The sequence below is a fragment of the Anomaloglossus baeobatrachus genome, chromosome 2 (assembly GCF_048569485.1).
Source record: "Anomaloglossus baeobatrachus isolate aAnoBae1 chromosome 2, aAnoBae1.hap1, whole genome shotgun sequence".
In the NCBI taxonomy this organism is placed as follows: Eukaryota; Metazoa; Chordata; class Amphibia; order Anura; family Aromobatidae; genus Anomaloglossus; species Anomaloglossus baeobatrachus.
Window position 1 is genome coordinate 435,001,923 of NC_134354.1, and position 15,057 is coordinate 435,016,979.

General features: G+C 49.1%; 1 protein-coding gene across 1 annotated transcript in view; it reads right to left on the reverse strand.

Annotated features, from left to right (window-relative positions):
- CA4 (carbonic anhydrase 4) overlaps window positions 1–15,057 on the reverse strand; it is a 79,116-nt gene that overhangs the window by 30,698 nt on the left and 33,361 nt on the right. Inside the window, exon 3 of the mRNA XM_075334176.1 lies at window positions 5,758–5,919. Coding sequence (XP_075190291.1) covers window positions 5,758–5,919 — 162 coding nt within the window. The remainder of the gene's footprint in view (window positions 1–5,757; window positions 5,920–15,057) is intronic.

Consider the following 15,057-nt stretch of genomic DNA (forward strand, 5'->3'; position numbering starts at 1 on the left):
TCCACCTTACTGGCGTCTGAGTTGGAGTGGAGCTTTCTGCCCTTTACTGATCCAGCCTCTGGCCCACCCATCTGGTCCATCAAGAGTCACTCTCATTTCATCAGTCCATAAAACCTTTGAAAAATCAGTCTTGAGATATTTCTTGGCCCAGTCTTGACGTTTTATCTTATGTTTCTTGTTCAAAGGTGGTCGTTTTTCAGCCTTCTTTACCTTGGCCATGTCCCTGAGTATGGCACACCTTGTTAGCTTTTTGATACTCCTGTAACATTGCAGCTCTGAAATATGGGCAAACTGGTGGAAAATGGCATCTTGGCAGCTTGACACTTGATTTTCCTCAATTCATGGGCAGTTATTTTGTGCCTTTTTTGCCCAACACGCTTCTTGCGACCCTGTTGGCTATTTGCCATTAAACGCTTGATTGTTTGGTGATCACGCTTCAAAAGATTAGCAATTGCAAGACTGCTGCATCCCTCTGCAAGACATCTCACAATTTTAGACTTTTCAGAGCCCGTCAAATCTCTCTTCTGACCCATTTTGCCAAAGGAAAGGAAGTTAGCTTATATTTAAGCACACCTTATATAGGGTGTTGATGTCAATACACCACACCCCTCCTCATTACAGAGATGCACATCACCTAATTTACTTAATTGGTAGTTAGCTCTCAAGCCTATACAGCTTGGAGTAGGACAACATGTATAAAAAGTATCATGTAATCAAAATACTAATTTTCCTAATAATTCTACACACAGTGTATTTTCTGAGAGTAGCATGATGTAGGGGCTGAGAAACTGATTCCAGGAATGTGTCACTTACTGGGAGGCGTGTTTTTGTTTTAATAAATTCAGGGTTTAAAAAGCAGACGATTATCACTATCTGAATAGCTGTCCTGAGCTTGCTAGTCCAACCATGCCCCACCACTGATTTACAGCTCTTTCTCAACATACATTGTACACAGAAAGCTGCTAATCAGTGGTGTCGGTGGGGTTACACAGGGCTCAACATTTTGAGTTCTGCTAAATCTGTAGTTGAAAAAATGGATTTTGTCACAACTCCTGCACTCAGTAAACGAAGTGATACATTGCTGGAATCAGGGTCTCAGCCCCTAACCCATGCTGCTGTTAGATTACATAGCAAAAAACTGCTGACAGATTCCCTTTAGGCTGGGTCACATGAAAGTATAAAAAAAAATCAGTCCCATTTACATCCAGAAAAGTAAGGCTATGTGCGCACAGTGCATTTTTCGCGGCATTATTGCGTGTTTTTTGGGTGCGTTTTTGTGCATTTTTGGGCTCCAAACTACATGACTTTGCTTCCCCAGCAAAGTGTATAACTTTTCATTTTTGTTGTCCGCACACAGCTTTTTTTTTTAGCTGAGTTTTTGAGCTGAAACAAAAATGGTCATGGCAATTCTTTTCTGCGTTTTACTGCGTTTTCCACACATGCAATTGGAAAAACGCAGCAAAACGTAGTGATCAAAAACGAAGCAAAACGCAGCCAAAAATACACCGAAATGCGGTAAAAACGCATGCATTTTTACTGCTGCGTTTTTGCCGCAGGTATGTTTTTGTGCGTTTTTAGCGGCAAAAAATGTACAAAAACGCAGCGTCTAAAAAAAGCAATGTGCGCATATAGCCTAAAGGCCGCTTTACACGCAGCGACATCGCTAATCGAGATGTCGTTGGGGTCACGGAATTTGTGACGCACATCCGGCCTCGTTAACAACGTCGTTGCGTGTGAAACGTACGAACGACCGCTGACGATCAAAAATACTCACTTTATTGTTGATCGTTGTCCGGTCATTCTAATCCTGATTATTGTTGCTGTTGCAGGACGCAGGTTGTTGGTCATTCCTGCAGCAGCACACATCGCTATGTGTGACACCGCAGGAACGATGAACATCACCGTACCTGCGACCGCCCGCAATAACGAAGGAAGGAGGTGGGCGGGATGTTCCACCCGCTCATCTCCGCCCCTATGCTTCTATTGGGTGGCCGCTTAGTGACGCCGCTGTGACACCGAATGAACCGCCCCCTTAGAAAGGAGGCGGTTCGCCGGCCACAGCGACGTCACTAGGCAGGTAAGTAGTGTGACGGGTGTTAGCGATGTTGTGTGCCACGGGCAGCAATTTGCCCGTGACGCACAACCGACGGGGGCAGGTGCGATCGACAGCGACATCACTAGCGATGTCGCTGCGTGTAAAGCGCCCTTAAGACATTTTCTCGCTAGTTATCTGTGTACTGTCCACATGCAATTCGTTGTTTTACTCAGCAGCTATTAATCTTTTACAATTTAGTTTCCCATCTTATAGAATTGCAATGTATCCATAAAAATCAGATGCCATACTGATGATCTGGGTTTTTTTTAACTGTATCATATTTGTAATTTTTTTGTCATGCCTAATATAGCTGAGAAAAAAAAACCCCCGCAGTTCTGCATGACTAATTGAATAATATTCGTCCCAGGGCAATTCTCTTTTTTTGACCGGATTGCACTTGTGTGAGTGAGCCCCTAAACAGAAGACTTTAGGACAATCAATAGCCTATTGAAATGAATGCATCCTGGAATGGATTACACCGTGCTCAGAATTATTAGGCAAGTTGTATTTTAGAGGAATTTTTTTTATTATCAACAACTATGTTCTCAATCAACCCAAAAGACTCATACATTATCAAAGCTTAATATTTTTGGAAGTTGGAGTGGTTTTTTTTTAGATTTGGCTATCTTAGGAGGATAACTGTTTGTGCAGGTAACTATTACTGTGCAGAATTATTAGTCAACTTAATAAAAACCAAATATATTCCCATCTCACTTGTTTATTTTCACCATGTAAACCAATATAATTGCACAAAGTTTAGAAATAAACATTTCTGACATGCAAAAACGAAACACCAAAAAATTAGTGACCAATATAGCCACCTTTCTTTATGATGATACTCAACAGCCTACCAGGCATAGATTCTGTCAGTTGCTTGATCTGTTTACGATCAACATTGCGTGCAGCAGCCACCACAGCCTCCCAGACACTGTTCTGAGAGGTATACTGTTTTCCCTCCCTGTAGATCTCACATTTTATGAGGGATCACAGGTTCTCTATGGGGTTCAGATCAGGCGAACAAGGGCACCATGTCATTATTTTTTCATCTTTTAGACCTTTACTGGCCAGCCACGCTGTGGAGTAGTTGGATGTGTGCCGCCCCCAGGCCAGCAGCCACCGCTGCTCAGATCCGGATCTACAGTATGGCTCGAGGGGTTCTCCGGACCCGGTGGTCGCGCGGTCACTCCGAATAAAATGGGGATGTTTTTGTACAGTGTTGGTTGTAGGTTGTCTGTGACGCCACCCACGGTGTGTGGTGAAGTATGGCACCACCTCTGAGGTTATGGGAGACCTGGGGAGGTGTGATGGACGCTGGATGTTAACTCCTAATCCCACACCCGGGTATGGTAGTCAAAGTCTCTCTTCTCTGCACTGTTTTGTACATAGGACTGCCTGGTGTAAAACACAGGAGTCCGCTCACGGTCCTTTGGTTGGGAGCCGTGCCCATCAGACGCTGACCCTTGGGATCTATGGGCCCTGGCGGTTGCCCTATCCGTCTCTGTGGGTGGTTGTCTACTTTTCGGGACTTAGGTTGGGACAGGACCTATAATCTTGCCCTCAATTGGTTAATTAGCTAGGCCGTAGGTGCCGGTCCTGGCTTCAGGGTCCAAGTACCCCCTCTGTGCGTACGGTTTCTGGTCGGTTCTCCGGTGGCTGCGTCGGCGGGCTACAACCCTGTCCCGGCCCACTCTGGGTCCCCGAAGCCATCTTCCCACCTCCTGCAGACTCTGGCTGCCATCTGCCACCTAGCCAAGGTGTCAGCGCTCCGACCCTGGCACCTGTCAGTTTCAAGCTTCAGACCCCGACACTGGTCTGAGCTCCACACTTAAACTCCAACTCAGTCTCCTCTCAACTTCAATCTGACTGTTTTCTCGCCCCGGGCTGTCTAGACCCCTAGGTGGGCATTTCCTAACTGCCTGGTCCCGCCCACTGGTGTGTTTGTCTTGCCCCGGGGAAGGTGACTAGGGTTTTAGGTTGGCTGCTGTAACCCTTTGGGGGCTGGTGTTATGTGGGGGCTTAAATGTACCTATAACTGGTTTTCCAGGGAGCTATATATGCATGTGATGGAGCATTGTCCTGCATGAAAATCATGTTTTTCTTGAACGATACCGACTTCTTCCTGTACCACTGCTTGAAGAAGTTGTCTTCCAGAAACTGGCAGTAGGTCTGGGAGTTGAGCTTCACTCCATCCTCAACCCAAAAAGGTCCCACAAGTTAATCTTTGATGATACCAGCCCATACCAGTACCCCACCTCCACCTTGCTAGCATCTCAGTCGGAGTAGAGCTCTTTGCCCTTTACTGATCCAGCCTCTGACCCATCCATCTGGCCATCAAGAGTCACTTTTATTTCATCAGTCCATAAAACCTTTGAAAAATAAGTCTTAAGATATTTCTTGGCACAGTCTTGACGTTTTATCTTATGTTTCTAGTTCAAAGGTGGTCGTTTTTCAGCCTTCCTTACCTTGGCCATGTCTCTGGGTATGGCACACCTTGTGCTTTTTGATACTCCAGTAACGTTGCAGCTCTGAATTATATGACCAAACTGGTGGCAAATGGCATCTTGGCAGCTTCCAGCTTGATTTTCCTCAATTCATGGGCAGTTATTTTGTGCCTTTTTTGCCCAACACACTTCTTGTGACCCTGTTGGCTATTTGCCATGAAACACTTGATTGTTTGGTGATCACGCTTCAAAAGTTTAACAATTTCAAGACTGCTGCATCCCTCTGCAAGACATCTCACAATTTTGGACTTTTCAAAGCCTGTAAAATCTCTCTTCTGACCCATTTTGCCAAAGGAAAGGAAGTTACCTAATAATTAAGCACACCTTATATAGGGTGTTGATGTCATTACACCACACCCCTCCTCATTACAGAGATGCACATCACCTGATTTACTTCATTGGTAGTTGGCTCTCAGGCCTATACAGCTTGGAGTAGGACAACATGTATAAAAAGTATCATGTGATCAAAATACTCATTTGCCTAATAATTCTGCACACAGTGTATGTTATTTCAGTTTTTGTCATGCCAAAACTAATCCAAAAATGGACATAGCTACAAAACATTTGTTCATGGCCTTTATGAGTCTTTGGCCTCAGTTCTACTTGCGCATGGCTTCTCATGCAAGAGCATTGGAAGTGATATGCTAATGACTCTCTGTTGTGAGCGTCAGCCAAGGGTCATGTGACCGAGATCTGATTTTACGATCATATCACAGATGCGGACAAGAGGAGGGAGCACTTTCTCCCCATCTGCTCCCACCCTGTCTCTGCGTACATCGCACTGCAGTTGGATTACATGGAAATGTAGTGCAATGTTTCACAGACTCCCATAGACTTGTATGGGTCCGTGTGAGCCGAGACTGCTGCGATTCATTCCACATGCATACATAGTTTTGCACTAGATGGAGAGCAATCTGATGTTTTATCGGATTGCACTCGTCTGTGCAAAACGCAAGTGGAACCGAGTCCTTTTGCTGAGGCTCTGTTCACATGTCCACTTGTTATCTGTTTGTATCGGATCCAAGATTACAAAAAAAAATTGGTGCTATTACAAATAGTTCAAAATCGGAAAGAACTACTGGTTATGTGAACATAGCCTAACAATGAAAACAAAATGCATAATAAAAAGTGATTGATATTTATCTATATGACCAAACTTACCTGTATGACCATTATTTGATAACGTACATTCCAATTCCTTATCGTATCCTACAAATTTAAATGGTATTAGCGCTGAGTCAAACTTGGCATTCTTGATGTCAATTGGAGACTGGTTTTTCCCTCCACAAGTGGCATTCACAAGCTCAGTCCATTTAGTTGGCCCTTATGATAAGAAATAAAAAGCTATATTAATAATTCAATAATTTCTGGTCAACTATCAAACTCAGACAGTATATGTGTGAAGGTAACACAGCAACTGCATACAGCGCACGTAACCAATATATAATAATAATAAATAATTAAAATGGACGTTCTCCAGGAAGAGAAGCAGCACTTCATGCAAAATTAAAAAAAACTGAATTTTTCTTGGAATTTTTTACGAAAATTATTTTGGCTAAAAACAAATCCCTCCCCTCCCTTCTGTTTTTCATTTTTTTTTCCTCCTTTTCTTCCAAGAGCCATAACTGTTTATTTTATTTGACTGACAGCATTCTTTTTACCAAATAGTGTACTGGATAACGGGAAAAAAAAGCTGAAAAGTGTGGTGAAATTACACCGTCATAACCCCTCCCCCCGTAATTCTGACATTGATTTTTGGAAATCATTTTTACGACGTACATTGTGTAATAAAAACAAACTGTCAATATGATTCTCCTTATCAGTACAATTGGTAATACCAAATTGTCCAGTTTTTTAAATTATTTCAGGGGTTAAAAAAAATCAGAAATTTAAAAAACAAATTATCAATTGTGTTGCCATTTTTGAAGTCCTTAATCTTTTAGTCGATGGAGCTGTATGATGGCTTATTTTTTTGCCGGGTGAGACAATATTTTTATTGATACCATTTTGGGATAGATATGACATTTTTGACGTTATTGCCTTTGATCAATAAAACTAAATGTTGGCGGTTTTAATTTTTTCTGTTTATGGTGTTTACCAATTGGATTAGATATTTTTATATTTTGATAGATCAGACTTTTCTTGACTCAGCAATACCACATATGAGTATTTTAAAAATATATATTATTTTTTAACAGGGGAAAAGAGGGTGATTTGAACTTTAATGATTTTTTTCATATTTTTAAAACATTTTTATTTACTTTTTACTGTATTTATTAGTCCCCTTGGGGACTTGAAACTGCAATTGTCTGATCGCTTGTCCTATACACACCATTACTACAGTATTGCTGCATATAGTACAAATTACAGTCTCCCATGAAATCCGGTTACAGTCAGAGTATCAAAGGAACTGAGTATTGACAGGCATGGCGCCGATGTCCGCATAGAATGACGCACCCCCATGTCAGAGCTATTAATGTATTTAACAATTTAACCGCCTCTGGCACCACTCTGCTCCATCCACAGCTGTTAGAGGCAGTTCCTGGCTGTAACGCACAACCATACCTCCCAACTGTCCCGGGTACAGCGGGACTCTCAAGCTTTTGAGCCTTTGATCCCGAGTCCCGCCCGTGAGCTATGATCCCGTGGCTCCGCCCACCCACTGTAGCCCCGCTTCGCTGTTTCTCCCTTCTATTCATTACAGAGTCGAGCGCGCACCTTGAAACTCCTGTGACTGCCGCTGAGGTATGAATCACCCCCTGCAGCAGAGCCGACCCCCCACCCAGCACCAGATCAGACATCCCCAGCCCCAGAGCCTGTGCGCTTCTCTGCAGCTGTTTTCTCTGTCTCTCTGATTCCCCATGTGCGGCTTCTCACTGCTGGAGACACATGGGGATCAGGAAGCTGAGAAGACTGTGCAATCAGCACTTATCTCTCCTGCAGATAGCACTGGCCAGTAATAACCTATGCAGAGTTACATCTGCCAGACTTCTATTAGCTTACCGATCACATGGTCTCCTGCCTGTGGAGCTGCTGGGTCCTAGTTACCCAACAGGTTCAGCTCTGCTTTATCCTGGCTGCTTTACCAGTTAAAGGGAACCTGTCAGCAGAAATTTCGCAATAAACCTAAAAGATTCCCCTTCTGCAGCTCCTGGGCTGCATTCTAGAAAGGTTCCTGTTGCTATTGTGCCCCCTTTGAGACCTAAAAAAATACTTTATAAAGTCTTACCTTTTTCTATGCAAATTTTTTTATGGTCACGGGGGCGGGCTGTCTGGTGTCCTTTATTTGCACCCCTGCCGCTGTACGCCGTCCCCCATTGCTCATTTCCATACATGAGGATGCCCTCCTCATGTAACTGTCCTCCTGAGGTCTCGCACATGCCAAGTGGCACTCGCGGGACTGAGCACTGTGCAGTGTGAACGCTTTTGAGGTGATTGCGCAGGCGCAAGATTATGGGCGGCGCTGTGATTGTCATCAGCAGCGTCATCCAAGTACCCCCCCATAATCTCGTGCCTGCGCTTTTCCCTCTGCCTCCACTGTTATGCGCAAGCGCTGGCCATATGAACCACGTTACCTATTATCACGGGCACGAGACTATGGGCGGGTACTTAGATGACGCTGCTGATGACAATCACAGCACCGCCCATAATCTCGCGCCTGCAGTAATAGGTGACGTGAGTTCATATGGCCCGCGCTTGCGCATAACAGTGGAGGCAGAGGGAAAAGCGCGGGCACCAGATTATGGGCGGGTACTTGGATGATGCTGCTGATGACAATCACAGCACCGCCCATAATCTCGCGCCTGCGCAACACGTCACCAGCAGTCACACTGTGCACAGTGCTCAGTCCCGCGAGAGTGGCACTGGGCATGCACGAGACTTCGGGAGGACAGTTACATGAGGGCGTCCTCATGTATGGAAATGAGCAATGGGGGATGGCGTACAGCGGCAGGAGGGGGAATAATGGACGCCGGACAGGCCGCCCCTGTGACCATAAAACACATTTGCATACAAAAAGGTAAGACTTTATAAAGTATTTTTTTAGGTCTCAAAGGGGGCACAATAGCAACAGGAACCTTTCTAAAATGCAGCCCAGGAGCTGCAGAATGGGAATCTTTTAATTTTATTGTGAAATTTCTGCTGACAGGTTCCCTTTAAAGCGGACCTGACAGGTGCAATATGCACTCAGAGCCAGGAGCAGTTCTGGGTGCATATTGCTAATCCCTCCCTAACTGTCCCTGTATACACTAGCATAAATAAAGGGATCTATAGAAAAAGTATTTTTAAAGATCTTATATCTTATGCTAATGAACGAGGGGATTAGTCCCAAGGGCGTTACTTCACTTGGCTAGTCGGCTTACATAGCGTGTTAGTACTCACACAGAGGCGTAATAACATGCTAACATGCTATGTGAGCCGACTAGCCAAGTGAAGTAACTGCCTTATTTGATTTTATATTTTGATCGGGCATTTCTGAACACGGCGATACCAAATATGTGTATTGTTACGGTTGCTGCGAGCACTGGAGACTATGTCCAGATTTCTTGCTACTGCACATGTGCGAGCGCTGGAGACTAAGTCCAGATTTCTTGCTACTGCACATGTGCGAGCGCTGGAGACTAAGTCCAGATTTCTTGCTACTGCACATGTGCGAGCGCCGGAGACTAAGTCCAATCTTGGAGCCATTGCACATGTGCGGGTGACATCATCGCTGACACGAGGTCACATGTCTCTGACACCTTCTATGCCGATTGGTCGCTGGTCATGTGCTTGTGACGTCTTGCTCGGTGATAGGCCAGCATGACGTCACTCCTGTCGTTCTGGCAGCGGATTGGCTCTGGTGTTCTCCATCTTGGATGAGGCACAGAGTCTATATAAGACCCTGACACACGCCGCATGGTGCTCCGTCCTCTTGGTTCATGCATATGAGTAGACGCTCTGTGCGCATTCCTCTAGGCATTCCTCTGTCTATGCTAGGTGAGCGCTACCGGCAGGGTAGCGTTCTTATACCTTACAGCTTTGGCTGCTGTCCGTATCCTTACCTCTTAGGGGAGCGGACATAGGCAGGTGCCTGAGGCACATGGTCTGGCTGGGCCTTGTGATTCTACTCGTAGGTGGACGTTGCCGCTAGGGTAACGTTCCTTATACTGCGTCTGGCAGTTGTTCGTATCCTCGCACACTAGGGGAGCGAACAGAGGTAGGAGCTTTGTGCGGCTTACGCTGCTGTTCGTCTCTTTTGCACCACTAGAAGAGCGGACCTAGGCAGGTGCCATATCTAGTGGTTCGTGTCCTCGCACACTAGTGGAGCGAACGCAGGTAGGAGCTTTGTGCGGCTTACGCTGCTGTTTGTCTCTTTTGCACCACTAGAAGAGCGGACCTAGGTAGGTGCTGTGAGGTAAATCCGGAGAGATGACGATAAATCATGATATTCAAGTATGTCAGGAAGCCCTCTCCTGGTGTCAACCCCCCTTTCCCCCACACAACTGGTTTAGCAACAAACTCCATGGCCATGTCCTGTGATATGGAAATTAGGTGGCTTTGGGACAATGGACACAGGATGGCTCCCTGCCGTCACCCTGTAGTAGGAGCTGCTATCTAATTAGCAAGGCTCTGGAAATAGCCAGACAGAACGACTCCAGTAAAAAATGGTTCATATCTCGCAAGCCATATTTCCGATAAATATGGCAACCATAAAAATGGTGTCTCCGCATGTGGACGATGCCGGCACCCCCTTTTTATGGGAACAGGACATTGGGAAATGCCCCAGGCGTGATATCAGCCAATGGGGAACTGGCAGACAGGTCATGAGTCCCCTCGTTCTGTAGCTAAATTCATAACTGTCACAATGAGAGCATTGGCGTCTGCCTACGACGCTCCCAGGCAAAGTTATAGCCAAAATCCCCTTTGCTGGATAATTCTGATCCATGCAGGGGGAGTGGCAGTGCTTCCCTGTGAGGTCACTAAGGTAGGAGGGGACCTGGATCTGCCCAGGTTGATAACCCTACTTCGGCCATTTTCCAGCGTTCTTCTGCTCGGGGGCCTGGTTGGGAAAGACCTGTGAGGGGGTTCCTGGAAACCTGGCCTACAGCGCCCCCCTGTGGCCAGACGCACAAGGTAACTGATTGAATTGCATACCTGTTGTAAACCATGCTTTATCTGTAACTGTACTCTGACATATGTATATTCTGTAGATTCCCTATTGTATATATTGTAGTTCTAGTGTGCTTTAGGCGATTAAATTATATAATTAATCTTGGGCTGTTCTGTTATCTCGATCTTGAATCCCACGTCTGTGTGTTCGGCTAATAGTTACCGTGAAGCGGTTGGTGGCAGCGAGTTGTGCCAAGGATTATTGTGGGGAGGCCAGTGAGATTCGGGAAGATATTATATATTCCGCCCGCGGAGGTCGGGGGAATATATACCTTACTCTCACCGGGGACCCTTCAATAATCGGCATAAGTAGTATAGCGGCCTCCTTGCTTATGGTCGGGCAATTCCATAATTGGCCTGACTATAAGAGGGGCGCTAGAGAGCGCGTCACGTGCTCTGTCTGTCGGTCGGGAGGTATAAAGGAGGGGTGACCCCACTTGTTACCCCCCGATTGTGACGTACTGGTAGCCAGCGCGGGGGATTTCTGAGTGACCCCCCCGGTGGTTTGTGACATATTGGTGGCATAGCGGTGGGATCGAGATAATAGTGTGTGTGAGTGTGAGACCCATACTCCCAGACACTAAAGACTGCCTGCAGCAGCTGTGGCTGCTGGGGTCTTCAGACTAGCTCAACACTAGAGTGTCAGAGTGCAGATACTGTAAGGTGTGTGGAGGCATCAGGTGTCAGTTCTGTGTCAGTGACCAAAAGTCTGCAAGAATGGCTGAGAGCACCAGGAGCAAAGCCAAAGGAATGGCCGATGCTCAGGCCAGAGACGATGAGGAGGTTGTCCACGAGCCCTCCAGGAGCCCGACGCCAGAGAACAGCTCTGCAGAGGACATCGCACAACCTGGGACTGCTGGACAAGATGAGGAGGAGCTCGCCCAAGGTTCCTCAACGAGCCAGATGCCAGCCCTCCGCTCTGCAATGGACAGTGAAGCACCAGGCTCCGCAGCGGGCCGCAGATCACCACGTGCCATTCCACCGAGCCTGGGAGGCTCGGATAGCCTTCTTCAAATGGCTATGGCCCTTCTCCAGGCTGGAGACCGGGATACCTACGAGATACTCATGGCAGAGCGCAGGGCAGAGCGGCAGGCAGCGCGTGAAGAGCGCCAGGCTGAGCGTGACTACCAGCTGCAGCTAGCTCAGCTCCGGCCCTCATCAGCCACACGTGACCTTCAAGACACCAAACTTCCAAAGGTCCGTGTTGAGGACTTCCCAGTGCTGGAGAAGGATGGAGACTTGGACTCTTTCTTGACTGCTTTTGAGCGGACTTGCTTGCAGCACCATCTGAACAAGGACCAGTGGGCCAAATACCTGACCCCCCGTTTAAGGGGTAAGGCCCTGGATATCCTTGGGGACTTGCCTGCTGAGGCGGATCAGGGCTACGACACCATCAAGCGGGCCCTGATCCAACAGTACAACCTCACCCCGGAGTCCTACCGCAAGAAGTTCCGGACGCTGCAGAAGGGACCAAAGGACTCCTGGGCTGACCACCGGCGGGCACTTGCCCGAGCTGCCGACCACTGGACCCAAGGCCTGCAGCTTTCCACCGGACCGGAGATCCTGGACTTGTTCATCACGGAGCAACTCTTGTGGAACTGCCCTGAGGATCTCCGCCAGTTCATCCGAGACCAGAAGCCAAAGGGATCCACGGCTACAGCTGCCCTTGCCGATGACTACACCAACAACCGGGCCCCTGAGGCCAGGAGAGCGGCCACCAGCAGCACCTGGAGAGGGGGTAAGATGAATTCTGCGACTGCCCCACCTGCCCCTAGACTGCAGGGGGTGTCCCCCTCAACTCCCCTCTCCAGGCCCGTGGCGGAACCAAGACGGTGCCACCAGTGCCACCTACCTGGACACTTCAAGGCCATGTGCCCTCAGCGTCCCAAGGCCCCGGCTCCGTCCCCGTCCCAAGGGCCGCCCAAGGTGTATTGTGTGGGTGGGGGTGGTGGTAGGTCCCTGGACAGCTTCCAACCTGTCACCGTCGGCCAGTCTGTGACCATAGGACTGCGAGACAGCGCCTCGGAAGTGACTCTGGTGCGGCCTGAGATGGTGTCCCCCCAAGACTTGATCCCTGGAAAAACCCTCGCTGTCTCCGGGATTGGAGGCATTGACCCGGCGCTGCCTGTTGCTGACATTTATGTGGACTGGGGCGCAGGGCGAGGGGTGAGGGAGGTGGGGGTAACTGATCGGATCCCTGCAAACGTGCTACTTGGGACAGATTTGGGGCAAATAACCTCCCAGTTTGGCCCCGCCCCAAAGGCTGAACCTTCAGCCAGTGCTGACATGACTCCTGACAATGTTAATGTGTTATCTATGAATGATGTAAGGGAGGAGGGAGTGAACTCTGATATTTCTGCTTGCACAGACACCATAGACACACACACAGCTGCAGCTGTGACAGGGGAGGGGGTCAGAGAAAGGTGTGACAATGCCTCTACAAGTAACCAGCCTGTGAGCTGGGATCTGCTGCCCTCTGCAGGGATAAGCAGAGAGCAGGGTGCTGCAGGGGGAGGACCAGTGTGTGGGGTGGGGGCTACCACAGCAAATGTGGGGTCCCCAGAGATTTCACAGCGGGGTTCTGTTGCTGCAGGAGGGGAACAGGCAGGTGAGATTGGGGCCAGTCCAGGAGCGGAAGTGCTCCCAGGTAAGATCTCGGTGCATGGTTCCCCCACAACCGGGGTGTCAGGAAGCCAGGTAGGTCTGCCTGAACCGGCGACTTGGTCAGGAACGGAGGAGGAGCAGGCACGACCCACGGTCGCAGCGGCTGTGGCCGCTGTCACCCGCAGTGGGAGTGCTGGGAGCCAAGGGGCCTCCCGGAGGTCCGATAGCTCTTCCCCTTCTGACCAAGTGGCAGCCGAGTCAGGTGGAGGCCAGGACACAGGTCCCGGGGTACTGACTGAAGATGTGACAGTCTCGTCGATTCTGGCCACATCTAGTCAGGGGTTTCAGGCAGCGTTAGAAGCTGACGACAGCCTGAAAGCTCTTAAGGAGCAGGCGGCACAGCCTCCCTCGGACTCGGACCCGGAGCGAGTGGTCTGGGACCAAGGACGGCTGTACCGGGCCACGGTCCAGCAGGGTTCACCGGAGGCGTGGCCCAGGGACCGACAGTTGGTGGTACCCTATCCGTTCCGGACGGAGTTGTTGCGGATCGCACATGAGATTCCGATGGCCGGACACCTAGGGATCGCTAAGACCAAGGCCAGGTTAAACCAGCATTTCTACTGGCCAAAAATGGGGGCCGATGTGGCTGCCTACTGCCGTTCGTGTGAAACCTGTCAGAGAGTGGGGAAGGCGGGGCCACGCCCCAAAGCCCCACTGGTATCTCTGCCAATCATCGATGAGCCTTTCAGGAGGGTGGCTGTGGATCTGGTCGGCCCGCTGGCCATCCCCAGCAGCTCCGGGAAACGCTTCATACTGACGGTAGTGGACTATGCCACCCGGTACCCAGAAGCCGTGGCCTTGTCGTCCATTCGGGCTGACAAGGTGGCCACCGCATTGCTGGAGATTTTCTCCCGAGTGGGTTTTCCCCAGGAAATGCTCACTGACCGGGGGACCCAATTCATGTCCCAGCTGATGGAGACCCTCTGTAAGCAAGTCCAGGTGCGACATCTGGTGGCCAGCCCGTACCATCCACAGACTAATGGCCTGTGCGAGCGGTTCAATGGCACCTTAAAGCAGATGCTTAAGATGTTGGTCGACTCCCATGGGCGTGACTGGGAGCGGTATCTCCCACACCTGTTATTTGCTTACCGGGAGGTTCCACAGGCCTCAACAGGATTCTCACCGTTTGAGCTCCTGTACGGGCGACGTGTGCGGGGCCCCCTGGCTCTGGTGAAAGAGGCTTGGGAAGGGGATTTGGCCACCCCTGGAGTGTCGGTTATCGAGTATGTCATGCGCTTCCGGGACAAAATGCAGGCCTTGACGCAACTGGTACACGACAATATGGCTCAAGCCCAGGCCGATCAGAAGCGTTGGTACGACCAGAACGCTTGTGAGAGGACCTACCAAGTGGGTCAAGAGGTGTGGGTACTGGTCCCCGTACCACAGGACAAGCTTCAGGCAGCCTGGGAAGGCCCATACCTCGTGTACCAGCAGCTCAACCCTGTGACGTACCTGGTCACCCTGGACCCTGCCCGTGGAAGGCGGAAGCCCTTCCATGTGAACATGATGAAGGCACATCATGAGCGGGAGGCATGTGCACTCCCTGTGTGCAACCTGCCCGAGGAGGGAGAAGCGGAAACCCTCTTGGATATGCTAGCCCAGGTCCGGGCAGGCGGATCCATTGAGGATGTGGAGGTTGGCCACCAG